Raw genomic sequence first — 15734 nt, 5'->3', positions numbered from 1 at the left:
TGTACATCATATTAGTTTTCAAAGTATGCCAAAATACAATTACGCTTTGTGTTCGTTTATGGCTTTAGCAATTTAAACCTCTATTTATTGGTGATGGCATGTATTCATTTTGATACTTTAGTCTGGATTCTAATTTCTGTTGGTTAAAATAATAAACCAACTTATTCCTTTCGTGAAGTAATAGTTGTATTTATACCATGTTGAAATGTGTTAAGTATGAAAAGCAGTTGTGATTGTGAGTTTATGTACCACTGGAAACATAATAGCAACCTCAAGCAACTGCTTGAGAAACAAAATGAATTAAAAAATAATAATAAAATAAAAAATGCACAGTGATTGAGGAAGACAATAATTATAGTTTTCTATAACTTGGGGTTGTCTTAAACTAAGTTCTCCTCAGAGTAGACTGATTGAAAATAATGTACCTAGATTAATGATCGGCATTCATTTCAATAGGTCTATTCTGAAAATGATTAATATTGGTCACAACCTATGGTACCCAATGGGCATGATCAGAACCTTAACAAAAATGACACAATGGCTGAGAAGGTCTTTCCCAGAATGCCACTAGAACTTGTGTCATTCTGGGGCACTGGAGATAGTGGTGGGAAGCCATATACCCTACCCCAAGATAAAGCAGAATTTGATTTGATTCTGAATGAATAAAAATGGATGAAAATCCCTACTGTTATACTTTTTAAGAGGATGACTCCAATATTAGGTTTCCAATAAAGCTGAAAATATACCCCTTCTCTACTCCTCTGTGTCCTCCTCTTCATTTGTCAGTGTATTTTCTTTAAATAGTTTTTCAGTTTTACAACAAACATACAAGTTTAATTACAGAAGAAAGAAAGAAAACAAACCTACAATTTGATTATGTTTCCTCTCTTTGGCTCCTTACATTTTATCTTTACTGCTACATATCCAAATTAATTCCTTATTAATTTGTTTTTCTCCTAAAAATTCTATTTCATTTATATCTTAACTGCTCAGTTTATGCTAAGCCTGCTAATGATTTAAGTTGTTCACAATAATTTTTCAAATAGTCCACAAATTTTCCCATTCTTTACTGAATTTTTTTCTTCCTGTTTCCTTATGTGAGCTTAGCCATCCCTGCATAGTCCATCAATTTCATCTGCCAATCCTCCTTGGTTTGGACTGGTTCTTATTGTGAGATTGGGAAACAATGAAAGCATACAGAAAGGACGTGCCTCAAACTCAGCCTTGAGAGCTAGACATGTATACAAGATAACACAGTCGCGTACGCCAGAAAGGGCGAGCCAAAGGGTGATGCCCACACTGAGAAGGGAGTAAAAATGAATAGAGTAGATTGAACAATGTATTAGAAATGTATTAAACTCTGATAGGTAGATTGTAAGCCAAGCCTCCAAAAGAGGGGCGGCAGTAAGGGATAAAACTACGGTTCTGAAACCAGATCGGGGCTCTTCGTATCCACGGGTACGGAGGGTCCGCCTTTGCAAACGCGCTAATAAAAGGGTTACCCTTATATTGAAGTCCTTTGTCAGTTTCTATCCACGGACAACTTCTCACAACTTTTGGCGCCCAACGTGGGGCCCTCGACGGGCTGCTCGGGGGGATCCCGGAATCCGGGTAGGCGCCCCTCCGTCTTTTCGGAGTGACCCGAGCCGGAGTCCACCCGTGACGGTTCACGAGGGCTAAAAGACAGGACTTGATATAGGGGGATAGAGAGAGAGAACTAGGTCTCATTTTTGGCGGTCCGGGATCGCGAGCACCCAGCGGGGACGCCCGCCTGTTCACTAGTTGCGAGAAGCGACGCTGGACTGTACTGGGTGAGTAGACGTGGGAAAGTGAAGAAACTTGTGGGCTGTGGAACGGGACGGGGGCGAGAGAATCGTCTCCTGAACGGAAGAGAGGTTCCATACGGACGCGTGAGTGTGGATCAGGGTTCTGCCCTGACGGGAGGATTAGCTTGCGGTTCCGTCTTTCCCGCAAGGGGAGCGGCCAGGCGATTCCGCGTGAGTGTGTGTGTGTGTGCGAGTCGGAGACACTGTAAACATGGGCAAGAGTCAGAGTAAGGGAAGGGGAAAGGGAAAGGCGAAAAATGGGGTGCAATAAAGGAAGGAGGTAGGCATGGGAATGGGGACAAAGATGAAAGCCAAGGGACGAAAGAAAGGGTCTGCAGAATCAGATGGGGGTGGCAGCTTCATAACTGGATGAAAGGTGTAAAGGGTGCTCTGTAGTTGCAATTGGTGGGAGGAGACAGGTGCAGGAGGTTCCCCATGGAGGTGTCCTGTGTGTAAGGGGAGCTGCCCTAAAGGAGAGGAGGCAGCTGCGTAGACTTTGAAGCAAAGCGGGGCTGCAGAATAGAAGAGAAAAGTGGCTTCGAAATAGGGTTGGAGAAAGGGGAATGAGGTTTTCAACCAGTACAAGGTTCTAGGGGTTTAATGTGTATTGGAGGGTCAGAGACTCCCAGTTTCATATTTTGAAAGTGGGGGTTTGTCTCTTGATCTTTCTTACCTTTAAGCAATTAAAAGGTGGATGAGTGGTGTGTATTCTAGCTTGTGCATGTTTTAAAAGTTGCAACGTTACACCAGCCTTTCCAGTGCTAGACCTTGCACACCTCTTGATAGGCCTGGCAATGTAAGGCTGTCTAGAATGCTCCTTGCAGAGTTTGGAAGAACTCTGGTTTTGTTTGTTTCTTTGCTTGCAGTAAAATACAGTTTTCTAAAAACTTTAAAGTTTTTTTAGTTAGTGAAAACCAATGCTGTGCTCTTCAGTGCTCTGTGGGCAAAGCATAGAGCTATTCCATATAGAAGAGTACAAATACAACACAATGTGTGTCGCTCCTGGTTTCTTGTGTTGTCTCAACATGAAGGTCCAGGTTCAGGGTAGTAATCTTTAACATACATGTAATCTACAAGCAAACACTGCTGTGTGGGCAATGTCTAACTGAGCAAACTTAAAGATTGGGGGGGGTGCACAAAGAGGGCCGCAGAATATGAGAGAGGATAACGGTCTGGGAGCAAGAGAGTTGAGAAGAGTGAGGAGGGGTGAAGGTGTCTAAGGACAAACTACAGTTTGTACAGCGGAAGGTAAAGTATTTGGGACACTTACTAGAAGGGGGAACAAGGAAATTGGATCCAGAAAGAGTTAAGGGAATTTTAGAATTACAACCTCCTAGAAACAAAACAGATGTAAGAAGAATGTTGGGACTCCTAGGATACTGTAGACTGTGGATAGATCAATTTGCCAAGCTGGTCCGGTTTTTAAACCGGAAACTGGCCGGAGATGGTAGAATAACATGGGAACAGGACGATGAACAAAGATGGGAAGAAGTAAAGAAAACATTGATAGGGGCCCCTGTCCTAGCTCTACCAAACCTCCAACAGCCGTTCCACCTATATGTAACTATTAGTTCTCAGACTGCTGTCGGAGTCCTAGCCCAAAAGAGAGGGGGGCGGTATCAGCCAGTAGCTTATCTTAGCAAAACCCTGGAGCCAGTAGTGCGAGCATGGCCCACGTGTATCCAGGTGGTGGCAGCAGCAGCTGAGCTAGTAGTCGAAAGTAGGAAGTTAACTTTTGGAGGAGCCTTGATTGTTCACAGTCCTCATCAAATATCCACGATACTAACTGGGGCAGCCTCCACCTGGATGACGGACGGCCGCCTAACCCACTACGAAACAGTGCTACGTACCAGCCCTGATATTACATTAGGAACTGATCAGAATTTAAATCCAGCAGAGTTTTTGATAGGAGAAAGGAAAGAATGGGAACCAGATGAGCATGATTGCTTGGGCACTATACAATTAATGGCAAAGGTTCGAGAGGATTTATCAGAAATCCCTTTAGTAATGGGGGAGAGATGGTACGTTGATGGATCTAGTTATGTTGAGGAAGGAAAAAGGAAGTCAGGATATGCTGTAGTTAAGGAAGATGGGGAGATAATCGAAAGTGGGGCTTTGCCGGCGAACTGGTCGGCCCAGAAATGTGAAATTATGGCCCTGACCCGGGCCCTCGAGCTGGCTGGGGGCCTGGAAGTAACCATATGGACTGATTCCCGTTATGCGTGGGGAGTGGTACATACTTTCGGTAGGACCTGGCGAGACCGAGGGTTCATTAAGGCAGATGGAAAACAGATAGAACACATGGCCTTGCTAGAAAGGTTATTGGATGCCCTTATTGGACCAGAAAGAGTTGCAGTGGTACATATCCCCGCTCACACCAGAGGTACAACCCCTGAGGAATCGGGGAATAGGTGGGCTGACTTGAGGGCAAAAGAAGCAGCTAAGGGCGTGCCAAATGAAATAACGATACAGCAATGTGCTTTAAGGGTGCCCATTCTGACTGCAGCTGACACGGAAAATTTGACCTTTACCTCCCCAGAGATGGAGTATATAACAAGAGAAGGATGGGAAAAGAGGGATGAGGAATGGAGGACCCCAGAGGGACAAATAGTACTGCCAAAAACTGTAATGATGGGGATTCTAGAAAAGATACATGAGAGTGGGCATTTTGGGACAGAGGCCATGGTTAACGTGGTGAAATCGTTGTATTGGAGTAAAGACATGTGGCCCATGGCCCACTCCATAGCCTGGAAATGCATAATTTGCCAAAAAGTGAATAGGACCAGAGCAAAGAAAACAGAGAAAGGGGGAAGACCTCTAGCGGTATGGCCGTTCCAGAGAATACAGGTGGATTTCACGGAACTGCCCGAAAAGGGAGGTTATAAACATCTGCTGGTAGTCAAAGACCATCTTACAGGATGGGTGGAGGCATTCCCAAGTCGAAAAGCGACAGCACAAGTAACAATAAAAGCCATTCTAGAACATATAGTCCCCCGGTTTGGTATAATCGAAGCCATAGACTCAGACCGCGGCACTCATTTTACACAGAAAGTTCTACAGGAAGTAATGGCAGCCCTAGGAATCAAATGGGACCTTCACACACCCTGGCACCCAGAGAGCAGTGGGAAGGTGGAAAGGGCAAACGCAGAAATTAAGAAACATTTGACTAAATTATACTTAGAAAATGGACTACCATGGACAAAAAAATCTTCCTCTGGCTCTATTGAGAATGCGCATAGCCCCCAGGAAGGACTTAGGGGTGTCTCCATTCGAGTTAATGATGGGAAGACCGTATTTGGCTCAATTAGGTCAACCTATGATCGAGTTTAAGGATTTGTTCATTAGAAAATATTTGCGATCACTCTCCCAGTCTCTGTTGTCTCTCCATAGGCGTGGTGTCCTAGTTCAACGCCCTCCGTTATTGGAACAGCAACATAGTTTCCAGCCTGGCGACCTGGTCCTGATTAAGACGTGGAAGGCGGAAAAGCTCAGCCCAGGGTGGGATGGTCCTTTCCGGGTCCTGCTTGTTACTGAATCAGCCATACGGACCCGCGAGTATGGATGGACCCACTACCACCGTGTGAAGAGGGCCCCGCCTGAACGTTGGACGGCCATACCAAGCCTAGACGATCCACTGAAAATAAAGATTACAAAATCAGGAACTGGGAACCAGGAAAGAACTGTAAGGCAATAACCGGGGCTCAAATGTGTTTATTCTGCACCTGCAAATGTCTTTTTGAATGCTGTTGCTGTTCTCACTGTGAAGGGTGTGTCTGCTGTGTCCATTGCACGGAGGAGTGCAATCTCGTGTGCATAGAGGACATAATACTCCGATACTGTACAGTTGAAGAGGGAGGGGCAATTGTATGTAGTTTGGTTCAGACCCCCACAGTGGTTCAGGCCCTCAAGGAATTGGAGAATGTATAATATGAAAATAAGTTGGCTAAGGGGATTCCTGTTAGGCCTTCTAACAGCTGGCGTAGTCTGGGGCTCCGTAGGAACACCGTCGTGCGCAGAATGTATTCAAGTCACTAAAACTGGGAATAAAATCACAAGGACTTTGATGTATTACAATGTTGCCCCAGAGTGTGGAGAGACATTAGATCCATGTGTTCATAACCAAACACAGTATTTCAGGTGCAGAACCAAAGAAAACAAAATTGAGTGTTATGAGCCTCTAGCGATAGGACCTGTTACATCTAGCATATATGTATATGGAGATAAAGGGGGAACTGCAAACAAAGCAAGTGAAAGGGCACATATGTTTTCCCTAGCACAAAGTAGAAGGGGATATGTAGCTCACAATTCCACCAGGGGCACGGAGAAGATACATGTTTGTTTTGATGCATGCATTGCTATTTCAAAGGGACAGGGGCCTAACGACCAAGCCGGAGTCACTTGTGGGTCATTAAGCTGGGAGAGAGCTTATCTCCAAGAGAATAAGTACCTGTTCCAGCAGATTGCCGGTTCCAATATAGGGGCCACAAGGGTGACGAACCATTGGTATACAAATGGGGTGGAAGAGATACCCCTATATAGGGGTCCGAAGGGGATAAATATCACCAGGGGAGCGGCTTCGACGGCCTGTGGGTCAGGACAATGCAATCCTGTATGTCTGTGGGCTAAGGAACTCCCTTCCACTAGACCTAAATATATTCACCTTGGTTTGGGGATAGATGGAAATGGGAAGGATCCTTATAGGCACCTAATCATAAAAGTACATACTACTAAGGTCAGCAAACAGCCAATCTCAGTATTTGAGAGCTTTGAAGAAGAAATACAACAATTAAATAAATTACCTCTTCCCCCAAGAGCTCATAACATGTTTTTGAGTCTAGCTGAGACTATCGCCAAAGAGCTAACTGTGAAAAATTGTTTTGTATGTGGAGGAACGAATATGGGAGTTATTATGTGAGTTTGAGGCAAGGTACAAAAGAGAGGGGGGATTGTGAGATTGGGAAACAATGAAAGCATACAGAAAGGACGTGCCTCAAACTCAGCCTTGAGAGCTAGACATGTATACAAGATAACACAGTCGCGTACGCCAGAAAGGGCGAGCCAAAGGGTGATGCCCACACTGAGAAGGGAGTAAAAATGAATAGAGTAGATTGAACAATGTATTAGAAATGTATTAAACTCTGATAGGTAGATTGTAAGCCAAGCCTCCAAAAGAGGGGCGGCAGTAAGGGATAAAACTACGGTTCTGAAACCAGATCGGGGCTCTTCGTATCCACGGGTACGGAGGGTCCGCCTTTGCAAACGCGCTAATAAAAGGGTTACCCTTATATTGAAGTCCTTTGTCAGTTTCTATCCACGGACAACTTCTCACATTATTTCCATATTTGTGCATAAATCACGCATTTGCAAACTCGGCCCTCCAGATGTTTTTGGCCTACAACTTGCATGATCCCTAGTTAGCAGGACCAGTGGTCAAGGATGATGGGAATTGTAGTCCCAAAACATCTGGTGGGCCATGTTTGCCTGTGCCTGGCATAAATTGTCTGGGCAGCTGTTGTTGCATAAATAAACAGTTTTTTTCCTGATCTTTGGGTACATTTGTCACTGAGGAGAAAGAAAAAACCATTTAATTGCTAATGTGCAAGTGCTCCCTAATGAACTACAGTACAGAGTGGATTATCTCCCTGTGGATGAGATGACAATCCTGGAAAATGACCAAGTTAGAGAATGTTGTTATCTAAACCTTCAATGAATCAGGAGTTTTTTGTGAGTTGTGAAAACTACCACAAACATGTCCTGTTCCTGGTTGCAGTTTCTCTCTCCCCCCACCCTAGATGGAGACAATGCATCTTTTTAATTTCATTGATTTATGGGATAGTTGTGGACTTATTTAAAATGCCTAAACTATGGCACACACTATCCTATTCTCTAATATTTGTAGGCAATTTGCATGTCTTTCATTTTTCACAATTGAGGGAAAATTTGTGAACGGGTGCCAAAAACTCTGGAAGATTAAGGCATTGCTATGGTGAGTTACTGTCTTTCCTGTTCCTTCTAAGCATGTTAAATGAGAATTTAGGACAGAACCAGTTATAACTTTGTCTCCTGTAATAATATAATAAATGTCTTGATAGATCAGACTAGTGGTCCATCTCGTCCGAAACTCTTTGTTTCAAACAATGGGCGCCCGTCATGGACCTGCTCCCTGATGCTGCCATGAAACTGATGGCATTTCCCTTGCCTTGTAATTTGTCCTCATCATCTGGTATACAGAGTCATACCTCCTCGGCATGTTGATGTTTCATTTTTATCTATCCTGGCTTATAGTTGGGGATACTTTGATCCACGGGGGGGGGGGGGAGTTTCTAATATAATTCCCTTTTATTTTATTTTTTATGTATAGTTTTTATTAGATTTTTCTAATTTACATTTCAAAATATTCATTTAAACAACCTTAAATCAATGACTTCCCTTCTTCTCTTTCTGTCGTTCATTTTGCATACCATACATCCCTGCATATTTTAAATGAACTAAACCATTCAGTAATCCATTGTTACACCATCAAAATTGGTTTACACTGCTGAATTTATCTTAATGCTACCAGTGTTTTTAAATGTAGACAATTTTCACCCATATAATCAGGAAACAGTTTCAGTCTTCTTTCAAGGAATATTATTCTTGTTCTCTTATTTTCTAACTCCCTTTTAAAGTAGTCTAACGGCCATTGTGTCACCTTGTGTCAATAAAATTAAACACGTTAATTATGTTTTTTCATGGTGGTGGGGTGTTAGAGGACTTCCTTTCCTTTGTTGTAAATATATTGAGTTCAATCTGAATTCAAGTTGGAATCCTAATTGTATCTAATCAGACAGAAGTAAATCGCTGGAGAAGTGCAGTCTGACTAAGTTGCATTTTCCAGACTTTTGCTCGCATTATGATTAATATAAGTTCCATGGATTTCAGTGCTAGTTTCAGAGGTATGTATGTATAGGCTGATGATACTGAGAGCTACCCACAGTGGGCTACATTAAAAAACACAATAAGTGTATGTACTGTGTGTGTGTGTGTGTGTGTGTGTGTGTGTAATGGGTCTACTATAAGCATGACTAAATCTGGTTGTTTTGTTGAGTGGGAGGTGATGGGGTTTTTTTATGCTGCCTCTCATTTTGTGTCTCCTACACAATTACTCATTGCATACCTTCTGCCTTCTCAAGCTCTTAATGAAATTTGATGGCTTCCAAGACTCATTTCCCAGTTGTGACTTCTTCAACTCCCCCTCCTTGCAGTTTTTAGTTTGCTTCTAATATTGTGGGGTTTCCCTGATTCTTATTTTCCTCATTATTGCTTAGCAGCCTTGAGGCTTCAGCAATAATACAAGATGTAAGCCTCTACATAAATTAACGCAAAACTATTGGGTCAGGTGAGGCTATTTACTTCCAATCTGTTTTCCTGTTTCAGTTCCAGGTAAGCTCTTAGAGGGAGATAACATGACCAGAAGAGAGAATGAGACTACCATGACCGAATTCATCCTGCTGGGCCTCTCTAGTAACCCTCAGACGAAGATCGCCCTCTTTGGCCTCTTTCTCCTCATCTACCTCATCACTGTGGTGGGCAATGGTCTCCTCCTGCTGCTTGCTGTGGTGGACCCCCGCCTGCACACCCCCATGTACTTCTTCCTTGGCAACCTGTCTTTCCTTGACATCTGCTATACTACCAGCAGCATCCCCCAGATGTTGGCTCATTGCCTGTCAGCCAAGACCACTATTTCCCATTCTGGCTGTTACGCCCAAATGTACATCTCCCTCTTCTTAGGGATGACAGAATGCCTCCTGCTTGCGATGATGTCCTACGACCGCTGGGTGGCTGTTTGCAACCCCCTGCGCTATAATATCATCATGAGCAATAAGGTTTGCATTGCTATGGCAACCATTTCATGGGGCAGCTCCTTCCTCCTGATCCTGGTACCTTCTGTCACTTCACAGGCCTCTCTATGTGGGCATAATGTTATCAACCACTTTTCGTGTGAGGTCCAGGCTATGCTCAAGTTGGCCTGCTCAGACACTAGTGGAAACCAGGTGACAATGTTTGCCACCAGTATCCTTACTCTGCTTCTTCCTTTTGGGTTCATCTTGGTCACCTATGCCCGTATTATCACCACCGTATTGAAAATGCAATCCACAGAGAACAGGACCAAGGCCTTCTCAACCTGTAGTTCACATCTCATGGTGGTCACCATATTCTATGGAACAGCCATGTCAATGTACTTACAGCCTCAGACCAAAACATCCTCAGATCTAGACAAATACATTGCCATATTCTATGGCACCATCACACCCATGTTGAATCCACTGATCTATAGCTTAAGGAATAAGGATGTGAAACAAGCTTTCAGGAAAGTGACAGGGAGGAAGAGAGACCTCTGATACCTACCAGCCCCCTCCCTTTAATATCAGAAATGCTGGCCTTTTCTTTTGATGTATATTTTTCTATAGGTGCACATTTGTACTGGTCCCCGCAAGTGTCTTTTCAACTAATACTTTTGTGTCTAGAAAAACCTATAATTTGTCACCTAGACTCTTGAAAAATACGGGAGCGAGATTTAAGGATAGTGAAATAATGAAACACAAACATTTCTGATGTCGAGCACTGACTTTTGAGCTTGGGAATTCAGCTGTTGTGGAATTCTGAATGTTTGACCTGGAGAAATGTAGTCACAGCATGAAGAACCTGAGCAAACAAATTCTAGAAGGGAACCTGTTTTAGTCTGCTAAAACAAAAGCATCAAAGACTCCTGTGGCACTTTAAAGACTAGCTTATTTTCTTCTTAGGTTTCCATATATTCCTTCATTTTCAGATATCTGATGATATGGCCTAAAGTCCATTAAAGATTATGCCACATGTCTGCACTTCCCTGGCCCATGTCCACACACTTTCCATTTTTTGTCCCTCCACATTCCCCAGGAAAACCCAGTCTCTACTGATGAATTGGAACAAACAGCAATTCGGGTTTTCCACAAATTGCCACTTGCTCCAATTCAGTGTCAAAGAGTGGGTTTTCATGGGGAAAGTGGTGGGGCAAAAATAAATACCGTATTTTTTGCTCTATAAGACTCACTTTTTCCCTCCTAAAAATTAAGGGGAAATGTGTGTTCGTCTTATGGAGCGAATGCAGGCTGCGCAGGCTATCCCAGAAGCGAGAACAGCAAGAGGTATCGCTGCTTTCACTGTGCAGCGATCCCTCTTGTTGTTCTGGCTTCTGAGATTCAGAATATTTTTTTTCTTGTTTTCCTCCTCCAAAAACTAGGTGCGTCTTATGGTCTGGTTCATCTTATAGAGCAAAAAATACGGTAAATGCTTGGACATGGACTGGAAAGCCCAAATCTATGCCTAGAAATGCAGCACAAAGGCAAGTGTTATGGAAACACAATTGTCTCAATTCAGCAGCTCCCTCAGAATCACAGAACTGTAGAGTTGGAAGGGACTCTGAGGACCATCTAGTCCAACCCCCTACAACGCAGGAATAAGCAGCGGTCCCATAGGGGGATCAAACCGGCAACCTTGGCGTCATCAGCACCACGATCTAACCAACTGAGCTGTGCAACTTCCACAAGCAGAAGGTCTAGAATAGATCTATGGGTGAGCCGGAGGACATGTCCCACCCAACTTTGCATGCAATGCCATTTCCTGATGTTGAAATGAAGATTGCATCCCTGGCTTATGTGCTGCCCTGCGTAACCTAAAGATCTGGAACTGGGAAGCAAGATTTTGAAATTCTGGCATGAAATCAAAACATGCTTTGAAATGTGTGGAACCAGTTGTGCACAGTGAAGTTTATTTGGTTTTCAATATCTTAAATAAAAATGTTGCACGTCTCTGCAAATGTGTCAGTCTCTCCTTTTCCCTCTGAGCTCTTTTTCCCATGTGAGCAGGGAGAACAAAAGTGTAAACCAGGCATAGGCAAACTCAGCCCGCCAGATGTTTTTGGCCTACAACTTCCATGATCCCTAACTAGCAGGAACAGTGGTCAGGCATGATGGGAACTGTAGTCCCAAAACATCTGGAGGGCCGTGTTTGCCTGTGCTTGGCATAAATCATCTGGGCAGCTGTTGTAGCATACATAAACAGTTTTTTTTCCTGATCTTTGGGTACATTTGTCACTGAGGAGAAAGAAAAAACCATTTAATTGCTAATGTGCAAGTGCTCCCTAATGAACTACAGTACAGAGTGGATTATCTCCCTGTGGATGAGATGACAATCCTGGAAAATGACCAAGTTAGAGAATGTTGTTATCTAAACCTTCAATGAATCAGGAGTTTTTTGTGAGTTGTGAAAACTACCACAAACATGTCCTGTTCCTGGTTGCAGTTTCTCTCTCCCCCCAGCCTAGATGGAGACAATGCATCTTTTTAATTTCATTGATTTATGGGATAGTTGTGGACTTATTTAAAATGCCCAAACTATGGCACACACTATCCTATTCTCTAATATTTGTAGGTAATTTGCATGTCTTTCATTTTTCACAATTGAGGGAAAATTTGTGAACGGGTGCCAAAAACTCTGGAAGATTAAGGCATTGCTATGGTGAGTTACTGTCTTTCCTTTTCCTTCTAAGGATGTTAAATGAGAATTTAGGACAGAACCAGTTATAACTTTGTCTCCTGTAATAATATAATAAATGTCTTGATAGATCAGGCCAACGGTCCTTCTCGTCTGATACTCTTTGTTTCAAACAATGGTCACCCGTCATGGACCTGCTCCCTGATGCCGCCATGAAACTGATGGCATTTCCCTTGCCTTGTAATTTGTCCTCAGCATCTGGTATACAGAGTCATACCTCATCTGCATGTTGATGTTTCATTTTTATCTATCCTGGCTTATAGTTGGGGATACTTTGATCCACAGTGTGGCGGGGTGTTTCTAATGTAATTCCCTATTTTATTTTATTTTATTTTATATATAGTTTTTATTAGATTTTTCTAATTTACATTTCAAAATATTCATTTAAACAACCTTAAATCAATGACTTCCCTTCTTCTCTTTCTGTTGTTCATTTTGCATAGCGTACATCCCTGCATATTTTAAATGAACTATACCATTCAGTAATCCATTGTTACACCATCAAAATTGGTTTACACTGTTGAATTTATCTGAATGCTACCAGCATATTTAAATGTACACAATTTTCAACCATATAATTAGTAAACAGGTTCCAGTCTTCTTTCAATGAATATTCTTCTTGTTCTCTTATTTTCTAACTCCCCTTTAAAGTTGTCTAATGGCCATTGTGTCGCCTTGTGACAATAAAATTATACACGTTACCTATGTTTTTCATGGTGGTGGGATGTTAGAGGACTTCCTTTCCTTTGTTGTAAATATATTGAGTTCAATCTGAATTCAAGGTGTAATCCTAATTCTATCTGATCAGACAGAAGTAAATCGCTGGAGAAGTCCAGTCTGACTAAGTTGCATTTTCCAGACTTCTGCTCATATTATTATAAGTTCCATGGATTTCAGTGCTAGTTTCAGAGGTATGTATGTATGGGCTGATGATACTGTGAGCTGCCCTCTGCGGACTACATTAAAAAAAACCCAGTAATTGTATGGGATGTGTGTGTGGTTGTGTATAAAATGGGTCTACTATAAGCATGACTAAATCTGGATTGTTTTGCTGAGTGGGTGGTGGTGGGCTTTTTTGATGCTGCCTCTCACTTTTGTGTCTCCTACACAATTACTCATCGCATCCCTTCTGCCCTTCTCAAGCTTTTAATGAAATTTGATGGCTTCCAAGACCCATTCCCCACTCCCTGACTTCTTCAACTCCCCCTCCTTGCAGTTTTTAGTTTCCTTCTAATATTGTGGGGGTTTTCCTGATTCTTATTTTCCTCATTATTGCTTAGCAGCCTTGAGGCTTTAGCAATAATACAAGATTACTATAAATTAATGCAGCACTCTTGGGTCAGGTGAGGCTATTTACTTCCAATCTGTTTTCCTGTTTCAGTTCCAGGTAAGCTCTTAGAGGGAGATAACATGGGCAGAAGAGAGAATGAGACTACCACGACAGAATTCATCCTGCTGGGCCTCTCTAGTAACCCTCAGACGAAGATCGCCCTCTTTGGCCTCTTTCTCCTCATCTACCTCATCACTGTGGTGGGCAACGGTCTCCTCCTGCTGCTTGCTGTGGTGGACCCCCGCCTGCACACCCCCATGTACTTCTTCCTTGGCAACCTGTCTTTCCTTGACATCTGCTATACTACCAGCACCATCCCCCAGATGTTGGCTCATTGCCTGTCAGCCAAGACCACCATTTCCCATTCTGCCTGTTACGCCCAAATGTACATCTCCCTCTTCTTGGGGACAACAGAATGCCTCCTGCTGGCAATGATGTCCTATGACCGCTGGGTGGCTGTTTGCAACCCCCTGCGCTATAATATCATCATGAGCAATAAGGTTTGCACTGCTATGGCAACCATTTCATGGGGCAGCTCCTTCCTGCTGATCCTGGTACCTTCTCTCACCTCACAGGCCTCTCTATGTGGGCATAATGTTATCAACCACTTTCTGTGTGAGGTCCAGGTTATGCTCAAGTTGGCCTGCTCAGATACTAGTGGAAACCAGTTGATCATGTTTGCCAGCAGCATCCTTACTCTGCTTCTTCCTTTTGGCTTCATCTTGGTCACCTATGCCCGTATTATCACTACCGTATTGAAAATGCAATCCACAGAGAACAGGACCAAGGCCTTCTCAACCTGTAGTTCACATCTCATGGTGGTCACCATATTCTATGGAACAGCCATGTCAATGTACTTACAGCCTCAGACCAAAACATCCTCAGATCTAGACAAATACATTGCCATATTCTATGGCACCGTCACACCCATGTTGAATCCACTGATCTATAGCTTAAGGAATAAGGATGTGAAACAAGCTTTCTGGAAATTGACAGGGAGGAAGAGAGGCCTCTGATATCTACCAGCCCCCTCCCTTTAATATCAGAAATGCTGGCCTTTTCTTTTTTCTTTTTTTTTGTTTTATTAAATTTGCTTAGGTGGCCTTTTCTTTTGATGTATATTTTTGTATAGGTGTCTTTTCAACTAATACTTTTGTGTCTAGAAAAACCTATAATTTGTCACTTAAAGTCTTGAAAAATACGGGAGTGAGGTTTATTGATGGTGAAATAACGAAACACAAATATTTCTGATGTCGAGCGCTGACTTTTGAGCTTGGGAATTCAGCTGTTGTGGAATTTTGAATGTTTGCCCCGGAGAAATGTAGTCACAGCATGAAGGACCTGAGCAAACAAATTCCAGAAGGGAACCTGTTTTAGTGTGCCAGAACAAAAACATCAAAGACTCCTGTGGCACTTTAGCTGATTTCTTCTTAGGTTTCCATATATTCCTTCATTTTCAGATGTCTTATGATATGGGCTAAAGTACATTAAAGATTATGCCACATGTCTGCACTTCCCTGGCCCGTGTCCACGCACTTTCCATTTTTTGTCCCTCCACATTCCTCAGGAAAACCCAGTCTCTACTGCTGAATTGGAAGAAACAGCAATTCGGGTTTTCCACAAATTGCCATTTGCTCCAATTCAGTGTCAAAGAGCGGGTTTTCATGGGGAAAGTGGTGGGGCAAAAATAAATAAATGCTTGGACGTGGACTAGAAAGCCCAATTCTGTGCCTAGAAATGCAGCACAAAGGCAAGTGTTATGGAAACACAATTGTCTCAATTCAGCAGCTCCCTCAGAATCCCTTAATTGTAGAGTTGGAAGGGACTCTGAGGATCACCCGGTCCAACCCCTACAATGCAGAAATAGGCAGCGGTCCCATAGGGGGATCAAACCGGCAACCTTGGCATCATCAGCACCACGATCTAACCAACTGAGCTGTGCAGCTTCCACAAGCAGAAGGTCTAGAATAGAGCTATGGGTGAGCCGGAGGACATGTCCCACC

The 15734-nt window shown here is 43.0% G+C and overlaps 2 protein-coding genes and 1 long non-coding RNA gene across 3 annotated transcripts; all 3 read left to right on the top strand.

The window, feature by feature from the left end:
* The first annotated feature begins 1173 nt into the window (after positions 1-1173).
* Positions 1174-5868, top strand: LOC310691122. Its single transcript, XR_014518336.1, has 2 exons — positions 1174-1811; positions 5217-5868. It is a non-coding gene; the product is annotated as an uncharacterized lncRNA (long non-coding RNA).
* A 1890-nt stretch (positions 5869-7758) lies between these two features.
* On the top strand, positions 7759-10954 carry LOC310691069 (olfactory receptor 13H1-like). Its single transcript, XM_083470669.1, has 2 exons — positions 7759-7812; positions 9243-10954. Exon 2 carries the CDS (start codon positions 9272-9274, stop codon positions 10205-10207), a length of 936 nt encoding a protein of 311 aa, XP_083326795.1. The 5' UTR covers positions 7759-7812; positions 9243-9271; the 3' UTR covers positions 10208-10954.
* A 1320-nt stretch (positions 10955-12274) lies between these two features.
* Positions 12275-14858, top strand: LOC310691068 (olfactory receptor 13H1-like). Its single transcript, XM_083470668.1, has 2 exons — positions 12275-12365; positions 13783-14858. The coding sequence occupies exon 2, from the start codon at positions 13812-13814 to the stop codon at positions 14745-14747; it is 936 nt and encodes a 311-aa protein (XP_083326794.1). The 5' UTR covers positions 12275-12365; positions 13783-13811; the 3' UTR covers positions 14748-14858.
* The last annotated feature ends 876 nt before the right edge of the window (positions 14859-15734 follow it).

The sequence above is a fragment of the Podarcis liolepis genome, assembly GCF_965112155.1.
Source record: "Podarcis liolepis genome assembly, chromosome: 13".
NCBI classification, from domain to species: domain Eukaryota; kingdom Metazoa; phylum Chordata; class Lepidosauria; order Squamata; family Lacertidae; genus Podarcis; species Podarcis liolepis.
The sequence above is the reverse complement of the archived record's forward strand: the minus strand, read 5'-3'. Positions and strand labels throughout refer to the sequence as shown.